Raw genomic sequence first — 25,596 nt, forward strand, 5'->3', positions numbered from 1 at the left:
AGTAGTAATGAAATGGAATTATTCTCTTCTCCTCCATCAAATTTAAGAAGGCTTTTGGGGCTGACTATGCTAATAGGACAGTTTTCTCAAACCTAACCTGGAAATGGGCCAATAAGGAGGGGCTTGAAACCACTTTATTGTCCTGATAGAAACACTGAGAAATATGACCAACTCTCTCAATCATCCATGACAAGGTACAGTGTGAAGGGTGAGTTCAGGAGAGCTAGAAAGATATTAAAAACTGACACCAGATCTTGATGTATGAGATAGAGGAAATATAATAGTGCTTTATAAATAAGGGGAATGGGAACTGTTCCCTGGATCTTTGAAAACCTGAAGGATGGGCTCCATCACCCCTTCATCTCCTCCAGGCTCTAACAACATCATCCCAGGGCCTGCTCAACTCCGGGTTATATGGATGGACACAGTACAAGTTCTTTCAACTAAAGCAAGAGACTCGACGTGATGCAGACACCCAGACACCATTATTATGCTCACAGAAGAGATTCTATAGCAGGGGCCTAGATCCATTGGAGTCTACCTTTGCTTTTGCTTCCAGCACCTCCACTACTCTTTGAAACTATAATACCGGAATACAGGAACGAGTGATTCCACACTAAGAGATTGGGGAAAGTGCTGGGGAACATCTTTAGTCTTTTGTAACCATGCCTTAAACTATGGAAATGAAAGGAAATATAGTGTCGTGGTTAGTAGCCATTCTAGGTGAATTGGGCAGGATCTTTTCATTATTTTCAGATTCACTGGTGATTTTCATTATTTTTAGATTCACTGGTGATTTGTTCAAGGAGATGAAGCCACTTTCCATCTAAGAGATGGTCTCATTACCTCAATGAATATTAGATTTGTCTAAGTCTTTTCTAGAAAAAAAATAATTCCAGTTTATTATTTATACATGCCATTTCCAGGCTTTCTACTCTATGGTTGCAGGTGAAGTAGGGTGGCATGCAACAGTTTGCTCAGATCTCGTCATTGCTATTACTATCTCTGAGGTTGGACAAAGAAAGTTCTGGGTTTCTGTTCTTTGAAGAGGTTTGGAAACTCAGAATAAGCAAGGACAACAACTATCAAAAAAGTGACAGTGGGATCCTCAGATATACCACATTCTAGTCTCATGGCATTTGCAGGCCACATGGTCATGTTTCATTCTCAAGATGCGGCCAAGCTCATGAGCCATGAGAACTGCATAATGCAGCATATCTTCATGAGAGAAAGATTCAAGACTGATTGCATTCTAAGCAGTGCAGATATCACTGAGAAATGCATAGCCCTGGTACTTCCCAAGACTTTGGCCATTAAGCATATGAGCAACATCATGTTTCATCCTTCTCAAAAGATGCCAGTCTCTCCAGGAGTCAAAATTTAGAAGTATTTCCTGCTTAGTCAGGAAGATTTTCAGTAGGTTTCTCTCTGTCCATATGTGTAATCTGATAAATACTGCTTTCACATTTAACTCCTTCATGTGCCTATTGACCAGGGCATGGGAATCTGTTATAATCTGTGTTGTCTTAGTAACACTGTTATTTGGAATCGCTTATTGTCAACGACAATAACTATTTCTACATACTTGAGAAGTGTCCACATATAGGGCATAGTAACTAAGGAGGGTTCTATTCTGCTCTGAAGTTGTGAAGTGGTTAAGAGCTCATCATTTTTATCTCCCCTGACTGCATAAGACTCACCTGATTTTAAAGATAGGCTATAAATCACATGTTCAAGTACGCTTGATGTGAAAGAGTGCCATGTAAAGTCAGGATTCTCATTAACCCTGAGCAAATGCTGATAGTCACAAGAGAATCCAGGTCACCCTCTGAATACCCAGTCATCCTGAATTAAGGCATATCCAGCCCAGGTTCCCGTTTTGAAGTGTGTATATAGGGAAGTTCTTGACAAATAATCCTTTTTTGCTTCAAATTAATAATATGCCATTTTCCTTGTATGAGCAGGTTATAGGCCACATTTTCTGCTTTTTCTTTCAGTTCTCTGAGTATCATTAGGTTCCTAGGGGTGACTATCTCCTAATAAAGGCGCATCCCTTGAAGCATAGTGACTCCCAGCAGTAAGATGACATGTAGCTTAGTATGGGAAGGGCCCATTCTCAAGCATCCCACCTGGGGAGTTATGGAAGAAAAATCACTTAAAATCTTATCCATGACCATTTGATTTCATAGAAGAAAGGTCAGGGAGGGAGGCAAAGTAACTAACTGGGATTGTCATTGTCATGGCCCAAGTGAAATAGCTAGTGATCCCAGACCTCTGTCTCTCATTTGCCTTCCCTGGGACCCAGATCACTCTATGACACAGTCGTTTAGCCAAACGTCAAAGCTGTGCTGCATGCCAGAAGGACAGTTGCTCCCACCTGAGTATTATATGATGACACCTGCCTTTTAGCTGCCTCTCTTCCTATTCCTGTTGTGCTCTCTTTCTTTAGGAATGTCCTTACTTTGCTATCTCCCTCTAAAAACAAAAGTTTTAGTGTTCCTTAGCTGTGCTCCCCTGCTATCTTTATAGAGGGGGTATACCAAGGAAAGGAAACTTTCAGAGGTCCAGCCAGTACTCTGAACCAGAATTGAGCCCCGAGAAAAGAAAAAAATGCATAACTACCTTCCCTCAGTCCCTGTTCCCATGGAACAGCCTTCTCTGTCATCTGTCATTGTTTTGAGTCATTGAAGCTAACGGTTCCAGAGCAGAGGTTTGTGGATCTCTGGGTAGGTCACATGCCTCTGCTGTCCAATGCCTTTTGCACCATTTCCTACTCTGTACCATACAACCCATTTCAAACCTCCAGTCCTTTTCCTTGTTCCCCCATTGTTCAAAGTATGTTTATTTATTTGCTCAGTCCTGGAATACATATAAATTATTTTTATAATAACTAACCCTGCCTCTGTAAAAAGCAAATATATGAACTAGAGAACAATGTTTGTGTTCAGTTATTTTTGTCTTTAGTCTTGCAGTATGAGATCAAAATAATGTTCTTCAAAATAATTTAAGTTAGTATTTTTCCATCTAGACCAGTATATTCAGTGTGGTTATATTACTCATTTTTTTTATAGTTAGACCCTATATTACTACTTGTATTTCCTTTTGGCTTGTAAAATGTTACCATGATTCTAAAAGTCAGTTCTATACCAAAAAAATGTACTCCAAGTACACGTCCTTGAGCCTTTAACCTGTCCCCGTGTCCTCATTCTTGCCGTTCAGATTGTACTCGCCAATCTCAATAGTAGTTGGTTTTTCTGTATTTCTTACTGCAAATTAGTAGGTACATGTATATTTCTTTTATGCCTTCTTATGTAAATATAGCATGACATTTTACACTTTCCTTTTTAAACTTAAATATACATCTTATAAATCACTCCATATAAGTTTATAGAGATCTGTCTTATTCTTTTTTACAGCTGCATAGTACTCCATTTTGTGGATTTACCTAAATTTATTCGGTCAGTCTCCTGTGTATGTGCTTTTAGTTGTTTACATTATTTTGAAATTACACACATGCATCAACAAATAATCTTGCATATATGTATTTTTTGGAGGCAAATTTCTAGAAATGGGAAGGCATGCTAACTGCATATGTAGCTTTGTTTGATATTACCAAATTCCCCTTCGGAAGGGTTTGGCCAGTTTGCATTCCGACTAGCAATGTATTGGAGTGCCTGTTCCTCCACAGTCTAAGCCACAGGATATGTTGCCATGCCACACATTTTAATTTTCACCAAACTGGTAGGTGAAAATGGCATCTCAGTGTTGCATAATTTGTATTTTTCTAATTCTGAATAAATTTGAACATATTTTAATATGTTTAAGGGCCATTTTTATATTTTTACGTAATTGTCTGTTTATATCTTTTCTTTTTTTAATCAAAGTTTTGTTCTTTTTTTCTCCTCAATTCCCCCTCCCATCTTCATTGAGGTAGAATTCACAAATAAAATATATATTTAAAGTGTACAACCTGATAATTTGATATATGTGTATATTGTGAAATATTTATTGTGAATATAAATTTTCTAAAAGGCAAGGAACTAGAATAGTTAAAATAATTTTGGAAAAGAATAACATGGAAGGAACCACTCTATTCAGTTTCAAGGCTGTAGTATTGGTTATGGGGTAGACACATAGGTCAATGAAACAGAATAGAGAACGCAGAAACAATGCACACGTGTATGGCCAACAAATTTTTGACAAAAGGGCAAAAAAAATTGCATGGAGAAAGGACAGTCTTTTCACTGAATGGTGCTGGAAAATGGGGGATACATAGTTTAACAAAAATGAACCTCAACCTAAACCTTACACTTTATACAAAAATCACCTCAAAATAGTTAATAAATTTAACTGTAAAATATAAAACTATAAAACTTTTTAGAAGAAAGCATAGAACATCTTCAGAAGCTAAGGCTTGGTAAAGAATTCTTAAACATGACACCAAAAACATGATCCATAAAAGAAAATATCCATAAATTGGATTGAATCAAAAGTAAAACTCTTGCTTCCTGAATGACTTTGTTAAAAGGATGAAAAGACAAACTATAGACAGGGAGAAAATATTTGCAAGCCACTTATCTGATAAAGAAACTTATACCTAGAATATATTAAGAACTGTCACTACTCAACATTATCAAAGCAAACAATCCAATTAGAAAATGAGCAAAAGACATGAAGAGACATTTCACTGCAGAGGATATGTGAATGGCAGATAAGCACATGAAAAGCTGTTCTGTTTATAACACTGTCAAAAAACGTGTATGGGAGATGGCAGCAGAACATTCTTCTCTTATGTGTGATTTTTCTTGGGCACATTGGCTGGTAACTCCAGGCCCACACGCTTCTCTGGATGGCCCTTACATATTGGTATCCTAAAATGATGCCAGTTGAAGACTAGGTATCCCAAAAGTCTCCCCTGTGTTAGAAAATGACCTACCTGTGGCCAGTGCCCACTTCTATTTGTTCATCCTTATATGCCCAGGTTCAAGAGTAGATGAAATACAATTATTTTATTTTTTAAAATATATATCTTTATTGATTTCAGAGAGAGGAAGGGCGAGAGAGAGAAATATCAATGATGAGAGTCATTGATCAGCTGTCTACTGCACGCCCCCTACTGGGGATTGAGCCTGCAACTCAGGAGTGTGCCCTCACTGGGAATCTAACCCGCGATCTGGGATCATAGGTTGATGCTCAACGTCGGCCAGGCTAGAATTACTTACTGAATGAATAAATCACTCCCAGGCAAGGATCTATCTCATAGGTAAAGTCGAGGTCAAAGTGTTTCACTGCTTTTCTCCCCAACAGACTCTGGAAGTAGAAAGATTTTCCATAATAGTACATAAGGTGCATATTTATGGGTAGAGTTATGGGTGATTCTTCTTCCCATTGCAGAGTAATCACCTGGAGCCATGATACGTATATAATAGGAGGGGCGTGTAGTAAAGGAGCTCAGAAAAGTTGGCAGCTTTATGTCTAAAAGCAGGGTGAAAAATTATTTTTAAAGTTCAGCACTTTCATTGAAAATTGCTTTTTTTTTTAAGAAAGCACTTCAGTCCTGGCCAGGTGGCTTGGTTAGTTAGAGCGCCGTCCTGTGCACCAAAAGGTTGTGGGTTTGTTTCCCAGTCAGCATATACCTAGGTTGTGGGTTCTATCCCCGGCCAGGATATGTATGGGAGGCAACTGATCAATGTTTTTCTCTCACATTGATGTTTCTCTCTCTACCTTCCTCTCTCTCTAAAATCAGTAAAAACATATTATCGGGTAAGGATTAAGGAAAAACAAAATACTTCAGTGAGACTTTTGGTCCACACCCCACACAAAATGACAAAATTCTACTCAAGAATGAAGTTTGAACTCACAACTATCAGGAACAAGACAAGGACGTCTGCTGTTACCATTTTTATTCAACACAGTATTGGAAGTCCTAGCCAGAGCATTTAGGCAAGAAAAAGAAATAAAAGGCACCCCAATTGGGAAGGAAGAAGTAAAACTATCTCTACTTCAGATGATGTGATATTATATACAGAAAATCCTAAAGACTCCAGCAAAAAAACTGCTAAAGTCAATAAACTAAAACTGATAAACAAATTTAGTTAAGTTGCAGGACACAAAATTAATATAAAAATGTGGCATTTCTGTACACTAATGACAAACTGTTGGAAAAAGAAATTAAGAAAACAGCCCCGTTTACAACTGCGTCCAAAGGAATAAGAGAACTGGGAATAAATTTAACCAAGGTTGTGAAAGACCTGTGCACTGGAAACTCTAAGACATTATAGAAAGAAATTGAAGACACAAGTAAGTGAAAAGACATTTTATTCTCATGGGTTGAAAGAATATTGTTAAAATATTCATACTTCCCTAAAAAGTCTACAGATTCATTATGAACCCTATCAAAATTCTAGTGATATTTTCATGAAAATGACAGACAATCCTGAAATATGTGTGGAACCAGAAAAGATACCAAGTAGCCAAAGTAATCTTGAGAAAGAGCAAAGCTGGAAGCACCACATTTTCTGGTTTCTAACTATATTACAAAGCTATGCAATCAAAATAGTATAGCCCGGCCAGCATGGCTCAGTGGTTGAGCACTGATCTAGGATCCAGGAGATAGTGGTTCGATTCCTGGTCAGGGCACATGCCGGGGTTGTGGGCTCGATTCCCGGTGGGGGGGCGTACAGCCGATCAGTTACTCTCTCATCATTGATATTTCTGTTTCTCTCCCTCTCCCTTCCTCTCTCTGAAATCAATAAAGACATATTTTTAAAAAGCAAAAACAAAAACACACACAAACGCACAGTATGGGACCTCGCTGGGTAGCTCAGTTGGTTAGAGCATGGTCCTGATACTTGAAGGTTACTGATTTGATCCCCTATCGGCACATACAAGAATCAACCAGTGTATTAAAAAAATAAATAAAATAGAGAAAACGGAAAGAAAAAAGGCAAAAAAAGAAATTTTTTTTTGTTTAATTCTCACCCAATGATATTTTTTCCATTGCTTTTCAGAGAGTGGAAGGGACGGAGAGAGAGAAAGAGAGAGAGAGAGAAACATTGATGTTATCAATTGTTTGACTACTGCATGAGCCCCAACCAGGGCCGAGGCTCAAGCCTGCAACCGAGGTACATGCCCTTGGCCAGAATCGAACCCGGGACCTTTCAGTCTACAGGCCGATGCTCCGACCACTGAGCCAAACTGGCCAGGGCAAGAAAAATAAATTTTAAAAAAAGAATAAAAGAATCAACCAGTAAATGCATAAATAAGTGGAACAACAAATTGGTGTTTTCCTCTTTCCCTTCTCCTCTCAATAAATAAATAAATAAATAAAAATTTTAAGAAAACCAATATGGTACTGGCATAAAAACAGACATTTAGATCAATGGAACAGAATGGAGAGCCCAGAAATAAGGCCACACATATATCGACAATTAATTTACAACAAAAGAACCAAGAAAATACAATGGGGAAGAGACAGTTTCTTCAATAAATTGTGTTGGGAAAACTGGACAGCCACATGCAAAAGAATGAACCTGGACCACTATCTTATACCATACACAAAAATTAACTCGAAATGAATTAAAGACTTGAATGTAAGACCAGAAACCATAAAACTTTTAGAGGAAAACATAGGTGGTAAGCTCCTTGACATCAGTCCTGGCAATGATTTTTTGGATTTGACACCAAACACAAAGGCAACAAAAGCAAAAATAAATAAGTGGAACTATGTCAAACTAAAAAGCTTCTGTACAGCAAAGGAAACCAACATAATGAAAAGGCAACCTACTGAATATGAGAAAATATTTTTCAATCATATATCTGATAAGGGGTTAATATATATATATATATATATATATATATATATATATGCTTTGTCTTCATTGTGGACATGATTATATCCATATGAGGTTATGATTATGTGATCTGGGTTTTCAGTAAATTACTATTTTAAAAAATTTTCTCTTTCACTGGGCCCCAGAGAATAGATTCTAATTTTATGCTATGAGGATATTCCAAAAAGTATTTCTACAGAAACAACAAAGGATGTCAGATCAGTTCAAAGGAGAGGAATGGCCTACCCAAGTCCCCCAACAGAGCATGTCACATCTCTGGGCTCCAGGAACCTTAATATTGGCAACATCTCAATGTGTTCTTTCTACGCTATAATTTCCCCGAAATCTGGGTAAAAATCTAGAGCCTGCTTGGCTCTGCTTTGAGGAACTAAGGGAAGGGACTGAATGGGTCTCTGATGGCTTGAGGCAGCACAGAAAGGACAATAACCACCCAGGGAAGGCAGGTAAAGGATAGCAATAAATCACCATCAGAGTTCTTTTGGGAGCAGCTAACTGGGTCACAAATGACTACCAACAGATTATTACAATGTGTCAGCATTCTTCAGAATCCCCCAAATATAATGGGGGAGAAGAATCGGGTGAAATGATATACTTCCTAGAGATAGTCACACACAATGCAGAATGAACTATTTTCCCTTGAGCTTTATAGAAAATGCTGACCGTTGAACATGGAGATTTAACATGCTGAGTTATATCTGTTCACTCCGGCCCACATTGAAACTGGCCCCTCCCTTACCATAGTCTGTCATTCACTGGAGCTTGAGGTTTTATAAAGTTTTTACTACTTACTTGACTGTTTATAAATATTTAGCATTATTGTACCTGAGCAAGATTTTAGTTGTGTTAAGTAGTGCCAAGAAGCATATTGCCCAAGAAATGAATCTAGCCCTATATTTTAAGGCCAGCTCTGGTTAAATCATTTACTTGGTAAACATTTATTAAGCATCTACAATGTGCTGGGCCCACAGTTCTGATTAAGATGGCAGCCCGGCACTCCAGGATGCCAGCATGTAATAGAAGAAAGTGCATTTTTACCAATAGTGACTACATAGGTTGAGGATTCATAATGGTGAATTAAGGACACATTATCTTTCTCATCACTTTTTACTGAAGGAAAAGGCCCATAAGGTAGTGGAGAATGCAGATTGAGTCATGCCTTGGGAGACATGCCAGTTCTACAACTTACTGGAATTCTCTTTGGTCTGTTTCATCATGTACACGATGGTGGTTTCATATTTGGGAGAATTGAATTAAGACAATGAATGTAAAGTCTGTAACACAGTTCCTGGCATATAATGGATAATGACAATTTTATACTTGCTTTGTGCTCTCGACACAGAGAAGTATCTACAACTTCCGAAGCTCTGTTACCCATAATTGGAGAGGTTCCTTTTGATATTAGTCAACAAGTTATTAATTTCAATAAATAAAAGAAAAACAGAAAAGACAAAATTTTAGTTTCAGCCTCTATACTGTTATAAAATTAGTATAAATTTAGTTTCCTAACTCTAGCTGATGTTAATCAAACATGAGATATCTGGATGACTGAAATTTATCCCAGGATAAATAGTAAAGAGGAAGGGCTATGAAAGCTGCTCTAGAAGAAAAGGAAATTTTGTAGGTAAAAAGGGATTATGGCCAAAAGAAGGGTCTGGAAATACCAGAGTAATAACTTTAATATACATAAATCATGTTCCACGTCTGCCAGATTTGAAAAGGTGGATGACTCTAACACTGGCTTCTTATCCCTGGGACAATGAGAGTCTTCTGCTTTATCAGATACAGTCCCTCTCACAGAGTCCAAGAACAAAATAGACTCACCACATAGAATCTGAAGAGATGTCTAACCTGAATAGGGTTTTATTTTTATTTTTGATTTAAAAACTCATTTCACGAATGCACATTTATAGGACATATTAGAACAATCGGTCACTTAAGCAACTGTCCTCATATAATAGGTAGTTGCTACTTGAAATAAAAATCCAAGCGACAGCAATAAATGCAGGCACTTGTAGTAGTATATGTCAGACAACTTAGTTGAAAGATGGCACATCCTGGAAACATTTCTGGTGATTGCAGAGATTAGCCTAAGACGAGACATCGATGTCGGAAGATGTATGGGAAGAGTCCAAGTGAAATGTGAGAAGGCAAAAGTAGTAAAATGTTTAATATAGCAAATAAATAAAGCCTTAAATTACTAAAATGAATAATAAGAGGAAGAGTACACCTCTTCGCACATTAGTTTATTTTCGTGGACTGTAATCCTAGTCAGAGCTGTGGAGCTATCACTTCCCACTGCACGTGTGTGTTGCTGAACCGCAACTTCCTGCTTGGTGCTTGAGTTGTGCCATGTATTTGGCTGCTTCCTCCCGCTACATGTTTTATGCCTCTGATTCTTCCTCTTCCTCTTCCTCCTCCTCCTCTTCCTCCTCCTCCTCCTCTTCCTCTTCCTCTTCCTCTTCCTCTCCCTCTTCCTCTCCTCCTTCCTCCCCTCCTTCTTCTGGAGGTATCTCCATTGGCTTTTCTTCTGGTGGTGGTGGTTCTCCTTTTGTACCTCCACAGAGGATGCACATGCAAATCATTAAGATGGCTAATGCAATGAGGAAAAATATTACGGATGATAAGAGCACGTTGTCTAAGATGCCCTCATTTTTGACAGTGTGGCTCTCACTTTCAGCATCCTGTGGCTTAACCGGGTCCTTAGGAGGGGTACCACTATCCACACTACCCCCGAAACCTATGTTTTTGCAGTCAGGGGGTGCATAGCCAGCCTTACAATGGCAGTTCTTTAAATTATTGCAAACTCCTTTCCCGTTACACTTATCCCCTGGATTGCAGTCATACCCCAACAGACCAGAATTAGCACAGGAGTTATTGGAGCAGATTTTTTCATTACCACAACTTGTACCAAAGTTCACTTTTGAGTTATCAAAGACATAAGAACTATTGTAGAAATCCAAGCTCCAACAGTAATCACTTTGAGTAGGAATTTGGATCATTGTATGATAGGGTTTGATGTATTTCACCACTTGAATACTTGTACATATAAGTTTCCCACACATCATATTCTCCGTTGTACACTGAACATATCCTGGGTTACTACCATGGACTACGCCACAGTTTCCAAACCGGTTCCCTTTGCCATTCATGAGCTTATAACAGTCATGAGGAGCAGACTTTGCAGAGCTCCCGAACACTTGTTGGCACTGATAATCAGGGGTCATGCACACACCACCTACACAGTAATAAGTACTACATGGTGTACCATCTTGCTTATAGCTGTTTTTGGGGCAGTCTGTAGAGGTACCATCACAATACTCTGGGAGGTCACAATCGTTAGTAACAGGACGACAGTTGGTGCCCTTTAATGCAATTGTGCAATTAAAATTACAACAAGGTCCAGGACTACACTTTGCATCACCCTTCAGCTTGCATGCTGAGTCACAGCATGGGTTATTGGCACAATCAGGACCACAGTCACACTGCTCGTTGTCCTCCAACACATTATTACCACACAACGGCAAAGTCAAGAGGCCTTTGTGCTGAGGGTTATTAAATAGACAGGCCCCTCTGTGTTCCAGGAGGAACTGGTAGAAGTAGTCAGAGCTACAGTTGCTGAAGCCACTTTCTTTAGTGATATTTTCATGCATGAGGCAGAGGTGTTTATCTTTACAAATGCAGGCCGAGTGGTCGTGCTGAATACCCAAGTTGTGCCCAAGCTCATGGACCAGGAGCCCTGCAAACAGGAGGACGTCTTCATGATGGAAGGATTCAACAGCTGCTGCAAAACCACTTGAACAGGCACCATTGAGAAACGCCTGTCCCATACCCTGTTCAGGATGCTGTCCAACAATCATGTGGGCAACATCATGCTTCACACGATGGAGGAGCTTCTCTTGTCTCCAGCTGTTGAAATTCCTGAGTGTAACTTGCAGGTCCACTGGGACCTCTATGAGGTCCCCCTCGGTCCAGATCTCCATTCCAGCCAGCACCACCTCTGTGTTTATTCCCCTAGTGAAGCTGTTGGCCAGGGCAATGATGTCCATTACTCTCTGGACCGTCTCATTGATGTTACTGCCCCACATTTGGAACCGCTGGTTGTTGACCACGACAAACATCTCCACGTACTTGATCAGTGACCACAAGTAGGACATCGCCTGTAGGCCACGAGGCTTACTGCTCCCTTGTTGCTGGCTGGTGGACACCACTTGACTGTCTTTGGAAGTGACACTGCAGGAGACTGGAGCCTGATGTGCCATGGTGTACAACACATGTTCAAACTCTTTTGAAGAGTCCAGGGGCTCAATGCGATAGGATTTTCCCTCCTTAATCAGGATGCCCCTGAGGCCTGAACAGGCATTGACAGAGACAAAAGAACCTGGGACTCCTTCTATGTAGCCTTCATAGTGACAGTCATGTGAGATGAAAGGCATTTCTTGTCCCAGGATGCCATTGTGGTAGCTGAAGACTGGAAAGTTATTGATAAAATAGTCTCTCTTCACCTTCAGGTGGATCAGCTGTTCCTGGCCCTGCATAAATATCACATAAGATGCCCTTTCCACTGGGCCTTCCCTTCCCTCAACTGTCAGAGCCTTGGGGATGACTGTTTCATAGGATGAGTAATATACTGATCCCAGGTCACAGTACAAGCTGGGCAGGAAACTCAGTACCAACACCAGCATGATCACCAACCTGACACGTGAAGACGCTCGCACCAGTACCAGCCTCAAGCCCTTCATCTGGGGGGCCCAAGTCTGTAGCACTCTGCTAGTCTCATATATAACCACTTGTTTCTTCTGTAGAGAAGGAAAGGAGGAGGCCGTCTCTCTCACAGAGGTGCCCACTGACATGGCCCTAGTCAGTCAGTGGCTGATGCAGGGCCCGTGTCCATCAGCAGCAGCTCTCCTTGACACACAGACCCTTAGTCACAGGGATTAGCTCCAGGTGTATGCTGGCTGCATAAAGGGTGGCTACTGCCTACTCCTGAGAACAACTGCCTACCTCTGGCTGTGTCCTTTTTAGTCTCTCTGATCTGTTATCCTGAGGATAGTGTCCTTTTTGTGGCTTCCTTCCACAGCATTGGCCTCAGTGATCCTTGGCTAAAGTCCTTTTGATACTGTGGTGATGTAATCACAAAGAAGGGCTGCAAACTCTAAAATGCAGGTTTGTACCTTGAGAGAGGAAAGAAAACCCCCCTGCCTTCCTCAACTGTGCCACTCTAACATCTCGCCCCTCCCCCACCCCTCCTGTGTCCGTTGCTCTGCCAACTCCTAATGTTCCAGACCAGGGGGCTTGGAGATCATTGGTGGGCACACTCCATTGCCCTTTGCCCCTCTTCTAAAACTCTTGCTCTGTAACACATGGGCATCACAACTCACGATGTTCTTGATCCCTCAGTGAGGCTTTATAGTGATATGTACATCTCACAGGCCAGACTGTTAGATAAGGCAAGGGGGTGGTTGCCCTGTGCCGCAAGGTAGACCCAAATGGGCTTGTGACCATGGGGCAAGGGACAAGACTCCTATTTTTTTACAGCATCAAAATTCAGGCGCTCGAGTTCTGTTTATAATTCTGTCCAAAAATGTGCATGGGAGATGCCAACAGAGCAGTCTTCCCATATGTGTGATTTTCATGGGCACGTTGGCTGATAAGTCCAGGTCCACACCCCTCTCTGGATGGCCCTGACATACTGGTATCCTAAAATGATGCCAGTATCCCAGAAGTCTCCCCTGTGTTAGAAAATGACCTACATGTGTCCAGTGCCCACTTCTGTTTGTTCATCCTGACGTGCCCAGGTTCAAGAGTAGGTGAATTAGAATTAGTTCTTGAATGAATAAATGACTCCCAGGTAAGGGTGCTGTGACGTCTCATCTGTTGTATGTTAATGTGTTTGTGCTTGCTTCATGCCTGCTCCGAAAGGCTGAAAGTGTCCCTAGAAACACCCACAGCGATGCTGACGAATGGGGCATTCATGACCTCAAAATGTACCTCCCTCTTCCTACATTTTGCTGGTCAGCTCACTCTCCTAATGTCTTCGTGCGTCATATTGCACTTGAGAAAAATAAAAGCAATCAAGAATACTTTCCCATGTAGACACCACATGAGTCCACCTGTATCTAAGTTTTCCTCTGACTCTGGTGGATGAACTGTCCATACTCCAGTCTAAGGCCAATCCTCCTACTTCCCTTTCAGTTTCTCATGGACTTCACTTTTCCAAGTGTCCCTTCTGTCTTTTATATCTGAAACATCTGTTTGTCCTTTGGATCCAGTCTCATTATATGCTGTAATGTTTCATCTTTGTCAAACCATCACTCTCAGCCCACATCACTCTCCTGTCGCCATCCAATTTCTCCTGTTTCATACAGAATGAACCTCTTTGAAAGTATATATGCATTGTGTTCCAATTTGCGTCACTACTTTTTTCTTTTCTGAAATCTAAATTTTGAATCATAGCACAGTCATAAAATGTGAGTAAAACATAAATGCTTTTTAGTAAATTATTTAAAAGAGAACAGCTCAGCCACACACAAAAGGACAGATGCGCTCTGACTTAATTTATATGAGGTTCCTCGAGTAGTCAAGTCCAGAGAGACAGGAAGTGAAACGGAGGGTACAGGAGCTGGGAAGAGTGATAGGGCTGTTTAATGAAGACAGAGTCTCAGTTTGGGCGATGAGAAAGCTCCCAGTGGGTGGTGACGATGGTTGCACAACAGTGTAAATGCACCTAATGCTTCTGAACTGCACACTTAGAAGTGGTAAATACTGTTAATTTTATGTTATGAATATTTGAGAGCGGGGAGAGACAGGGAGAGAGAGGAGCGAGAGAGCTGTGTAAATACAACTCTGATCAAGTAATAACAGTTTTAGCTCCATAGACGTCACCAAAGTGCCATTGCCAATCACAGGTCTTCCTGCTTCACGGATAATCATGACCCTGTCTTTTGTGGTGGCTACTTTGTCACTTTTCTTTCTCAATTTACTTCCTAAACATGCATCTCCAAATTAATGTAATTTTATTTTATTTGCCTTTTAATCACACCTTTTTTGAGATATAATTCACATACCATAATATTCATCCTTTAAAGTGTACATCTCAGTGATTTGTAGTGTGTTCAGAAAATTATGCCACTGCCACCAAGTCGATTTTAGAACATTTCTCACCCCCAAGCAAAACTCCAGTATCTGTTAGCAGTCCCTCCCCACTCTCCCCTCCCTGTAGCTCATGGCTACCACTACTCTACTCTCTAGCTCAATGATTTTGTCTATTCAGGACACTTCATAGCCGTGGAATCCTACATGTGATAATCTTCTGTGACTGGCTTATTTCACCTAGCATAATGTCCTGAAGGTTCATTTATGTTGTAGCATAATGCAGAATTTCCCTTCTTTTTAACAGTGACTATATTCCATTGCATGTACATACCAATCTTTGCTCATCCATTCGTTCTTCAATGGACACTTAAGTTGCTTTATGTTTTAGTTGTTGTAAATAATACTGCTATGTACATGGACATACAAATATAACTTCAAGACCCTGCTTTATATTCTTTTGGGTATGTACTGAGCCATGGGCCGCATGGTAATTCTATTTTCAATTTTTTGAGGAGCCGTCATACTGTATTCCACAGCACTGGATCCTCTTACATTCCCACCAGCAGTACACAAGGGTTTCGATACTCTTCATATCCTCTCCTACACTTGTTATTTTCTGGGTTGGGTTTTGGTTTTGGTTTTGGTTTTTGACGGTTGCCATCCTAATGGGTGCGAGGTGGTCTTATTGTAGATTTGATTTTCATTTCTCCAATGATTAGTGATGTCGATTGTCTTTTCCTCTGCTTATAGACCATTTTTTGAAGAAATGCTCATTTGAGTCCTTTGCCTGCTTTTTGAATCAGGTTATTGGATTTTCTGTTGTTGAGGCTTAGGTGTTCTCTGTATATTCTGGACATTAATCTCTTCCCTGATATGTGTTTTTCAAATATCTTCTCTCATTCTTTGTGTTGCCTTTTTACGGTGTTTGTAGTGGTTTTTGTCGCACAATTTTTTTATTTTTTTTTATGAACTCCATTTTGTCTATTTTGTTTTTTGTTGCCTGTGCCTTTGGTGTCATATGTGAGAAATCTTTGCTAGATCCAATGCTGTGAAACTTGTACCTGTTGTTTTTTTCTAGAGCTTTATAGCAAGACAAGTCCTGTGAATGAGGATTTTCTGCCAGACATGTAATATAGTAGGAACTCTATTGCCATGGGGCTTTTGAGGGAGCTCCAAACTTTTCTGCCCATTCCACTGGAAACTAGGCTGCCTGCCTTCACAGCTACTGTAGTTGTGATGATGTGGTATTTCAAGGCTAGTGGGGCCCTGAGGAGAAGGCTATAGGAATAGGGCAGTTAAAACTTCACATAGTTGGCTGCCCTTACCATGATTCAGATGTTTTATTGTTTTTGTTTAGTTTTTAACTGAACAAACCTGATGGTTTTATGAATTGATTAATTTCCATACTTCCAAAAAAGTTGATATTGACTATATTTGCTAGTGTTATAGCAGCTTTTATGGAGCAGGTGATTTTTGGAGGACCTTATTTTAACATTTTGGAAATGCTTTTCATTTTATGTCTTAACTTCATCTGAATCCATATGAATGCAGTGTTTACCTCTTTATTCCACAGAGTATTTAAATTTACTTATGGTGTTTGTGTGCTGCTATAGTTCATTCCTTTCTATTGTTCTAAACTTGTATTTCTCTTTGTGGATTTATCCAACTTAGCATCCATTATCTGTGAACACAGGGTTCTTTTCTTTTGCAGTACTCTGAAGAGGTCTTCTATGACCGTTGTTGTCCAGTAACATGATGCAAATAAGCAGAAATTTCCACGTGATTCCCCTAAGAGTAAAATAGTTTAGTGATAAGGTACTTGAGACCTCAATTTAACTAGGAAATAAAAGGTACTATCTCAGAGTGGCATAGCAGTTTGCATTATGAGAGTACCCACTGTTCCACAGAAACACTTGGAATTTTCAGTCTTCTATAGAGCCCATTCTGTGGGTGCACAGTGAAAACTCTTTGTGGCTATATAGTCTTCATTTCTCTGAACACTCAATAGGTTTAACACCTTCAGAAATGTGTTTTGACTCATCCTTTATATTTTGACTCCACTAGAATGAGCTTTCATCCCCACCCATCCATCTAAACAGCTATACTCCAGGTTACCAGTGAATAACTGTCTACTGTGACATCAAATGATCAACACTTAGTCCTCCCCTTTTAAATCTACTAGCAACATTGAAAATATAATGGATATGTTCTGAGTTACCTACCACTCTGCCTGCTGAGTGTAAAAGAGGCTATTGTGGGAACCAGGTTGGAAGCGGAGAGACCCTTTAAAGAATTCTGCAGTTGACTACGAGGAAGTTGATGGTGACTTGCAGTGCATTGGAAAGTTGGCAATGGTGATCAGGGGTCACATTCTGGATATATGTGGAAGGTAGTCATGATAATCTGTGGATGGACTGATTTGTAGTATGTAACTCTTCTACAAACACTTCTTTTGGTTTTCAGGACAACACTCTCTCATGGTGGCATTCCATCCACACCGGCCACTCTGTCTCCCACTTCTTTCCTGAATCCTTCTCATCCCATCAATAGCTACACATGGATTACCATGGAGCTAAGTCCTCACCCTTCCTGGGATCCGTTTCCTTCCCTGGCTCTCCTTGCTCCCTAGGATGTCTCACCTAGTCCCATGGCTTGGAATGCCATCTATATGCTGACAGCTCTCAATTCTGCATCTCTAGCTCACTTCTCTCCTAATTCCAGACTCAATCACCTTGCTGCATAGCTGAAGAGCCAACTTGGGTGTTTAATAGGTATCTCAAACTGAACATGTTCAACACCTGTCTTTGCACATGTATCCCCATCTCAGTAAGTGGCAAATCTTTTGTGCAATTGCTCAGGGCAAAGCTACTGGAGAGACATCCTTCTTTGCTGCCTTTCTCTCACGCTTTACATCTGCTCCATCAGCAAATACTTTTAGCTCAACCTCATAATATACCCAGATTAGCCCCTTTTCACCACCAGCACTTCAGCCACTCTCCTACAAGCTTCCAGAACACAACTTGGCACACTTCAGGAGTTCTGTTTCTGTAGTTGCCCATTGTTCTGCCCCTGCCTGTTCCTTACTTACATAGCAAATGGAGCGATCCTTCAATCTGTCTTAGCTCTGGTCAGTCTACACCTACTTGGGGCAGGTTTGTAATTTTTTAAATTTTCAATGGATCAGAGACTTTGTCTTGTTTGCTACTATTTCCATAGTACTAGAACAACTTATTGGTACGGACTTAGTAGTGGTGGGATGGATGGATGGATGGATGGATGGATGGATGGATGGATGGATGGATGGATGGATGGATGGGGAGTATCAGCATGTATCAGTCCCCTAGGACACTTAGACTTCTTTAAAAAGCATCAAGCTTAGACAGCAAGGCCTGGAATATTCAATAACTGTACTGAGCTATTTGCACATAAAGATTGAGGATATGGTAAGAAGAGGGAGAAAGCTAAGATCCTTGATTTAGTTTCCAAAAAGCATGATTGCTTTTCAGGTCATGACAGTCTTGAGTGGGGCTCTTGAGGAAAAGAATAAAATCCCGACCAGTCTTGCCCATAACTGGGCCCACGGCAGTGATTGCCACATTAACCAAATGTTACTCCGTTTCCCCCAGAGATTTACAGTTACCAGAGGAAACAGAACGTGTTTGCAAATGGCCATATGGTAGGTCAGAATGCCATTGGTGTAAAGGAAATTCAGTGTTGTGACTTGGTTGTGGATAAATCTTAATGTCGCCGAACAACATATCATCATCTCATCTGATTTTAGATCTTCTCAGCATTTATTTGAGTACTCACTATATGCCAGGTACTGCACTAGAGATAGCACACATGGTTACCTAATTTAATCTCTCATCCACTCTATGAGAGGCATCCTTTGTGTGGCCAATTTACTGAAAAGGTAACCCAGGCCCAAGGAAGTGAAGTTCCTTGTCTAAGACCAATCAGCCAGAAATGAACACCTGAGACTTACGGACATGAATGTGAAAGCCACGTCAATCAGAAGAAAAATGACTTCTTTCTTTTAAAAAGGGTTATTTTTTTTTGCTCTCAGGAAGTCCTTCCTGGTTGGATTTGTTAGGCTGGAAAAACTGAAGACTCAAAGCATGCACAGCACTCGTGCATTTAGAACGCAGGGAGAGGAAAGCCCTCTCACAGTGCTTAGGAGAGGTGCTCTTGTTTTCTCTGAGGCCTGAGCTGTTGTGTAACACATTCTAATATACTTACAGTGGTCATAAAAACACCTGACATGACAATAGAGAGGAATAAAAATTGTGTCTGTTCTGGAAATATTTATGAATAAACAACAGGTTCTTATTTTAGACACCTTATTATATAAAATTTAAATACTTTAGTGTAGACTCAATAGTTGGAGGATTTGATGTACTGATATTATTTTGTTGCAACTGTTTTAGTTTTCCTATAAAGAGATTTTTGTGAGTTTTTGTTAAATCAAGACACATCAATCAGTTACCTGAAAGTTGGGACTCATTCTAATTTTTTTTTTTTAATATCTTTATTGATTTCAGAGAGAGGAAAGGAGAGGGAGAGAAAAAGAGATAGAAACATCAGTGATGAGAGAGTCATTGATTGGGTGCCTCCTGCATGCCCCCTACTGGGGATCAAGCCCGAAACCCGGGCATGTGCCCTGACAGGGAATCTCCTGGATCATAAGTCGATGCTCAACTGCTAAGCCATGCCAGCTGGGCAGGAATCCATTCTAATTTTCAAAAGCAAAGGATTTATTGGTATCCTTTGCTTTATTTGGCATATTTATTTGATTTTCTGTAGTGTTACAATGACCTAATTTATCCACAGAACTATAAAGGATGGCTTGAAGTTGATAAGTGGTCATTGGAGGGCACGAGTGAGAGCCTTTTCTCTTGTTCCCTGGCACTAATACTCTGTCTTTTTATTTATTTATTTCTATTTTTTCATGTGAAATTGTCTGCACTGCCACCAAGCTCATGATTATTAGGTGACTGAAAATGCATTACTAGAAGAAATGTTATTCTTTCAGAGTTTATTCCTTTTGTTTCCTATAAGGTTTCTTTCCATTTCTCCACTAATGCATGAGTACCTCCAGAATTTGAGATTCTGAGAACATGTTCCATAAATGAACAAACACATTTCTCACTCTCAAAGTACCAGTTGGAAATTTCGCTCAACAGCAACAATGTTCACATACTCCCTATTCTAAAGAAAACAAATACTTGATGGTCTGTTTCAGACTGAGTCCCCCCCATAGGTTCTCTCCATGAGTATTCTCAAAGAGAACCCATGATTCATTCAATAGAGTAGAGAAGGGTGTGCCATTGAAGAGTAAGGTCATTCAGTTGAGACAAGACTATGATGAAGAGCCCAGAGTTGGAAGTGGCCATGGTATGCAATGAGGACAGGTTTTGTTAGACATACTAATATGAGGAAATGCTTGTTTTCATAAGCCATAGGAGACAATGGTTGAAATGGACAGAACCACCCATTTGTCACAGGATATTAATGCCACACAAACTTTACATTGTCTACTCTAGATAATGGGGGGAGCAATGGACATTCCTGAACTCCAGACTGTGGGGACAAAATCAGTGTCTGGGGTACCTTAGTAAGAACATTAGAGGGCCCAGTTAGATTATAGCAATGAAACAGGCATGAGATTGAAAACACTTGATCAGTCATGATTCCACCTCTGATGTTCTCTTCTTAAATAATTTTTAAAATGTTTTCTAACTGTGAGAAGAGCCACTATGGCTTTGTCATTTACAGATTGATTCAAGAACTTCATATCCTCATATATTTCATTCTACTACAACCTCATGCAAGACTTCCATAATTTTATTAAATAACAAAAGTGGTACTGGATCTTTTTAAAAAATTCTTTCATAGTTCAAATAAATGTAAAGCTTAATGTCCAGAGCAGAGGGAGTATCAATTTTAAAATGCCACTTTTTTAAACATTCTTGGCAGAAATCTGATCTTTTGAGAAAACATGTCAGTGAGAAATTTGCCATATGGAACACCAAAATTCTGTTCTGAAATTAAGTTTGTAGACATAAGTTTTAAAAAAGTAAGGTTTTTTTTTAAAAAAAAGTTTGCCACCTTATAATGTAAAACTTTAACAGAATTACATCCTATCCTAAGGTTGGCTCTGGTTAAATCCTTCACTTGGTCACTATCTACTGAGCACTGATCCATGAGAAAAGTTATTTTAATGGTTTCATGAAATGGGAAAATGAAAAATAGTAGTAAAATGTTTTATAAGTGATTTCACATATGTATATATAATTACTAAAAGACAGAAGAAAACCCCTCCTCCCACATTAGTACATTTCTCCAGTCCTTACAGTCCTGATCAGAGCCACTGCCGCTGTTAATGCGCACTCCACATTCGCTCTACTGAGCCTCCTTCCCACCAAGTGTTCGCTATAGTAGACTTCCTCTTATCACTACACATTTGCTTCCTTTGGTTTTTCCTCTCTTATGCCTTCTCCTTGTGCAACTACTTCTCTAGTTTCTTCTAGGTCCCCTTCTGAGCACTGTGAAAAATCCTTTCCGGTCCCAATACAGCAAGCAATAATTAGAACTAAAAGCCCTGCTAGAAGAAGCACGGGGAATAGGTACACTATTGGGCCAATGATTTCACTTTCACCTTTATTCCTCCTATCTCTGCCAAAATTACCATGATCAACACTATGACGTTTTCTTTCACCCTCACTTGGATTTTCATTGTCTGTTTTGTCAGGAGAACCACTGTCCACACTACCCCCATTTCCAGGAGTTCTGCAGTCGGGGGGTGCATAGCCAGCCTGACAATGGCAGTGCTTTAAATTGTTACAGACTCCTCTCCCATTACACATTTCTGTTGGTTTGCAGTCATACTTGAGCACAGCATCATCAAGGCAGGAGTAATTCATGCAGACTTTGTTTGGGGCACAGGCAGTGCCAGAGTGTACATCTCCATCGTCAGGGACGTCAGTAGTGTTATAGGAATCCATGCTCCAGCAGAAGTCACCTTCATAGGGAATCTGGATCATTGTGTGATGGGATTTGATCGGTGCTACCTCTCTAATATTTGTACATATAATTTTCCCACAAAATACATTATCATCAAAACACTTAACATATCTTGGCATTGCCGAGGTAGGATGGCCACAGTTTCCAAACCGGCTCCCTCTGCTGTTTATTGAAATGTAACAGTTTTCTGGGGCAGACCGTGCATTGTACCCATATATAGCCACGCACTGATTATCAGGGTTCCTACACCGACCCCCAAAACAATAGTGAAGTCTACCGCATGATGTACCATCTTGCTTATAGCTGTCTGCCGGGCACTCTGCAGAGGTACCATCACAATACTCTGGGAGGTCACAGTCGTCAATAGCAGGACGACAGTTGGTGCCCTTTGCTTCAATTTTGCAATCAATATTACAACAAGGTCCAGGAATACACTTTGCACTATCCTTCAGCCTGCATGCTCTGTCACAGCATCGGTTATTAGCACAATCAGGACCACAGTCGCACTGCTCCTTACCCTCCACCACACCATTACCACACGTGACATCCCGACGCAAGCGGCCTTTGTGCTGAGGGTTATTAAATAGACAGGCCCCTCTGTGTTCCAGGAGGAACTGGTGGAAGTAGTCAGAGCTACAGTTGCTGAAACCACTTTCTTTAGTGATATTTTCATGCATGAGGCAGAGGTGTTTATCTTTACAAATGCAGGCCGAGTGGTCGTGCTGAATACCCAAGTTGTGCCCAAGCTCATGGACCAGGAGCCCTGCAAACAGGAGGACGTCTTCATGATGGAAGGATTCAACAGCTGCTGCAAAACCACTTGAACAGGCACCATTGAGAAACGCCTGTCCCATACCCTGTTCAGGATGCTGTCCAACAATCATGTGGGCAACATCATGCTTCACACGATGGAGGAGCTTCTCTTGTCTCCAGCTGTTGAAATTCCTGAGTGTAACTTGCAGGTCCACTGGGACCTCTATGAGGTCCCCCTCGGTCCAGATCTCCATTCCAGCCAGCACCACCTCTGTGTTTATTCCCCTAGTGAAGCTGTTGGCCAGGGCAATGATGTCCATTACTCTCTGGACCGTCTCATTGATGTTACTGCCCCACATTTGGAACCGCTGGTTGTTGACCACGACAAACATCTCCACGTACTTGATCAGTGACCACAAGTAGGACATCGCCTGTAGGCCGCGAGGCTTACTGCTCTCTTGTTGCTGGCTGGTGGACACCACTTGACTGTCTTTGGAAGTGACACTGCAGGAGACTGGAGCCTGATGTGCCATGGTGTACAACACATGTTCAAACTCTTTTGAAGAGTCCAGGGGCTCAATGCGATAGGATTTTCCCTCCTTAATCAGGATGCCCCTGAGGCCTGAACAGGCATTGACAGAGACAAAAGAACCTGGGACTCCTTCTATGTAGCCTTCATAGTGACAGTCATGTGAGATGAAAGGCATTTCTTGTCCCAGGATGCCATTGTGGTAGCTGAAGACTGGAAAGTTATTGATAAAATAGTCTCTCTTCACCTTCAGGTGGATCAGCTGTTCCTGGCCCTGCATAAATATCACATAAGATGCCCTTTCCACTGGGCCTTCCCTTCCCTCAACTGTCAGAGCCTTGGGGATGACTGTTTCATAGGATGAGTAATATACTGATCCCAGGTCACAGTACAAGCTGGGCAGGAAACTCAGTACCAACACCAGCATGATCACCAACCTGACACGTGAAGACGCTCGCACCAGTACCAGCCTCAAGCCCTTCATCTGGGGGGCCCAAGTCTGTAGCACTCTGCTAGTCTCATATATAACCACTTGTTTCTTCTGTAGAGAAGGAAAGGAGGAGGCCGTCTCTCTCACAGAGGTGCCCACTGACATGGCCCTAGTCAATCAGTGGCTGATGCAGGGCCCGTGTCCATCAGCAGCAGCTCTCCTTGACACACAGACCCTTAGTCACAGGGATTAGCTCCAGGTGTATGCTGGCTGCATAAAGGGTGGCTACTGCCTACTCCTGAGAACAACTGCCTACCTCTGGCTGTGTCCTTTTTAGTCTCTCTGATCTGTTATCCTGCGGATAGTGTCCTTTTTGTGGCTTCCTTCCACAGCATTGGCCTCAGTGATCCTTGGCTAAAGTCCTTTTGATACTGTGGTGATGTAATCACAAAGAAGGGCTGCAAACTCTAAAATGCAGGTTTGTACCTTGAGAGAGGAAAGAAAACCCCCCTGCCTTCCTCAACTGTGCCACTCTAACATCTCGCCCCTCCCCCACCCCTCCTGTGTCCGTTGCTCTGCCAACTCCTAATGTTCCAGACCAGGGGGCTTGGAGATCATTGGTGGGCACACTCCATTGCCCTTTGCCCCTCTTCTAAAACTCTTGCTCTGTAACACATGGGCATCACAACTCACGATGTTCTTGATCCCTCAGTGAGGCTTTATAGTGATATGTACATCTCACAGGCCAGACTGTTAGATAAGGCAAGGGGGTGGTTGCCCTGTGCCGCAAGGTAGACCCAAATGGGCTTGTGACCATGGGGCAAGGGACAAGACTCCTATTTTTTTACAGCATCAAAATTCAGGCGCTCGAGTTCTGTTTATAATTCTGTCCAAAAATGTGCATGGGAGATGCCAACAGAGCAGTCTTCCCATATGTGTGATTTTCATGGGCACGTTGGCTGATAAGTCCAGGTCCACACCCCTCTCTGGATGGCCCTGACATACTGGTATCCTAAAATGATGCCAGTATCCCAGAAGTCTCCCCTGTGTTAGAAAATGACCTACATGTGTCCAGTGCCCACTTCTGTTTGTTCATCCTGACGTGCCCAGGTTCAAGAGTAGGTGAATTAGAATTAGTTCTTGAATGAATAAATGACTCCCAGGTAAGGGTGCTGTGACGTCTCATCTGTTGTATGTTAATGTGTTTGTGCTTGCTTCATGCCTGCTCCGAAAGGCTGAAAGTGTCCCTAGAAACACCCACAGCGATGCTGACGAATGGGGCATTCATGACCTCAAAATGTACCTCCCTCTTCCTACATTTTGCTGGTCAGCTCACTCTCCTAATGTCTTCGTGCGTCATATTGCACTTGAGAAAAATAAAAGCAATCAAGAATACTTTCCCATGTAGACACCACATGAGTCCACCTGTATCTAAGTTTTCCTCTGACTCTGGTGGATGAACTGTCCATACTCCAGTCTAAGGCCAATCCTCCTACTTCCCTTTCAGTTTCTCATGGACTTCACTTTTCCAAGTGTCCCTTCTGTCTTTTATATCTGAAACATCTGTTTGTCCTTTGGATCCAGTCTCATTATATGCTGTAATGTTTCATCTTTGTCAAACCATCACTCTCAGCCCACATCACTCTCCTGTCGCCATCCAATTTCTCCTGTTTCATACAGAATGAACCTCTTTGAAAGTATATATGCATTGTGTTCCAATTTGCGTCACTACTTTTTTCTTTTCTGAAATCTAAATTTTGAATCATAGCACAGTCATAAAATGTGAGTAAAACATAAATGCTTTTTAGTAAATTATTTAAAAGAGAACAGCTCAGCCACACACAAAAGGACAGATGCGCTCTGACTTAATTTATATGAGGTTCCTCGAGTAGTCAAGTCCAGAGAGACAGGAAGTG

At 41.1% G+C, this 25,596-nt stretch overlaps 3 protein-coding genes across 3 annotated transcripts in view; 1 reads left to right on the top strand and 2 right to left on the bottom strand.

Annotated features, from left to right (window-relative positions):
• The window catches only part of TMEM116 (transmembrane protein 116), a 32,380-nt gene extending 28,398 nt beyond the window's left edge, over positions 1-3,982 (top strand). Inside the window, exon 11 of the mRNA XM_016203083.2 lies at positions 372-3,982. Within this exon, the coding sequence (XP_016058569.2) occupies positions 372-578 (207 nt within the window). The 3' untranslated portion in view covers positions 579-3,982. The remainder of the gene's footprint in view (positions 1-371) is intronic.
• Positions 3,983-10,234: 6,252 nt separating this feature from the next.
• On the bottom strand, positions 10,235-12,703 carry LOC107529573 (disintegrin and metalloproteinase domain-containing protein 1a-like). The gene has a single exon (XM_087828798.1). It carries the CDS (start codon positions 12,701-12,703, stop codon positions 10,235-10,237), a length of 2,469 nt encoding a protein of 822 aa, XP_087684924.1.
• Positions 12,704-21,400: 8,697 nt separating this feature from the next.
• On the bottom strand, positions 21,401-23,845 carry LOC107529571 (disintegrin and metalloproteinase domain-containing protein 1a-like). The gene has a single exon (XM_016203035.2). It carries the CDS (start codon positions 23,843-23,845, stop codon positions 21,401-21,403), a length of 2,445 nt encoding a protein of 814 aa, XP_016058521.2.
• Between the last annotated feature and the right edge of the window lie 1,751 nt (positions 23,846-25,596).

This window comes from Miniopterus natalensis, chromosome 20 (assembly GCF_054644295.1).
Source record: "Miniopterus natalensis isolate mMinNat1 chromosome 20, mMinNat1.hap1, whole genome shotgun sequence".
In the NCBI taxonomy this organism is placed as follows: Eukaryota; Metazoa; Chordata; class Mammalia; order Chiroptera; family Miniopteridae; genus Miniopterus; species Miniopterus natalensis.

Coding starts and splice junctions, on each gene's coding strand:
- LOC107529571 (XM_016203035.2), bottom strand. CDS start 23,845: ATGTCAGTGGGCACCTCTGTGAGAGAGACGGCCTCCTCCTTTCCTTCT.
- LOC107529573 (XM_087828798.1), bottom strand. CDS start 12,703: ATGTCAGTGGGCACCTCTGTGAGAGAGACGGCCTCCTCCTTTCCTTCT.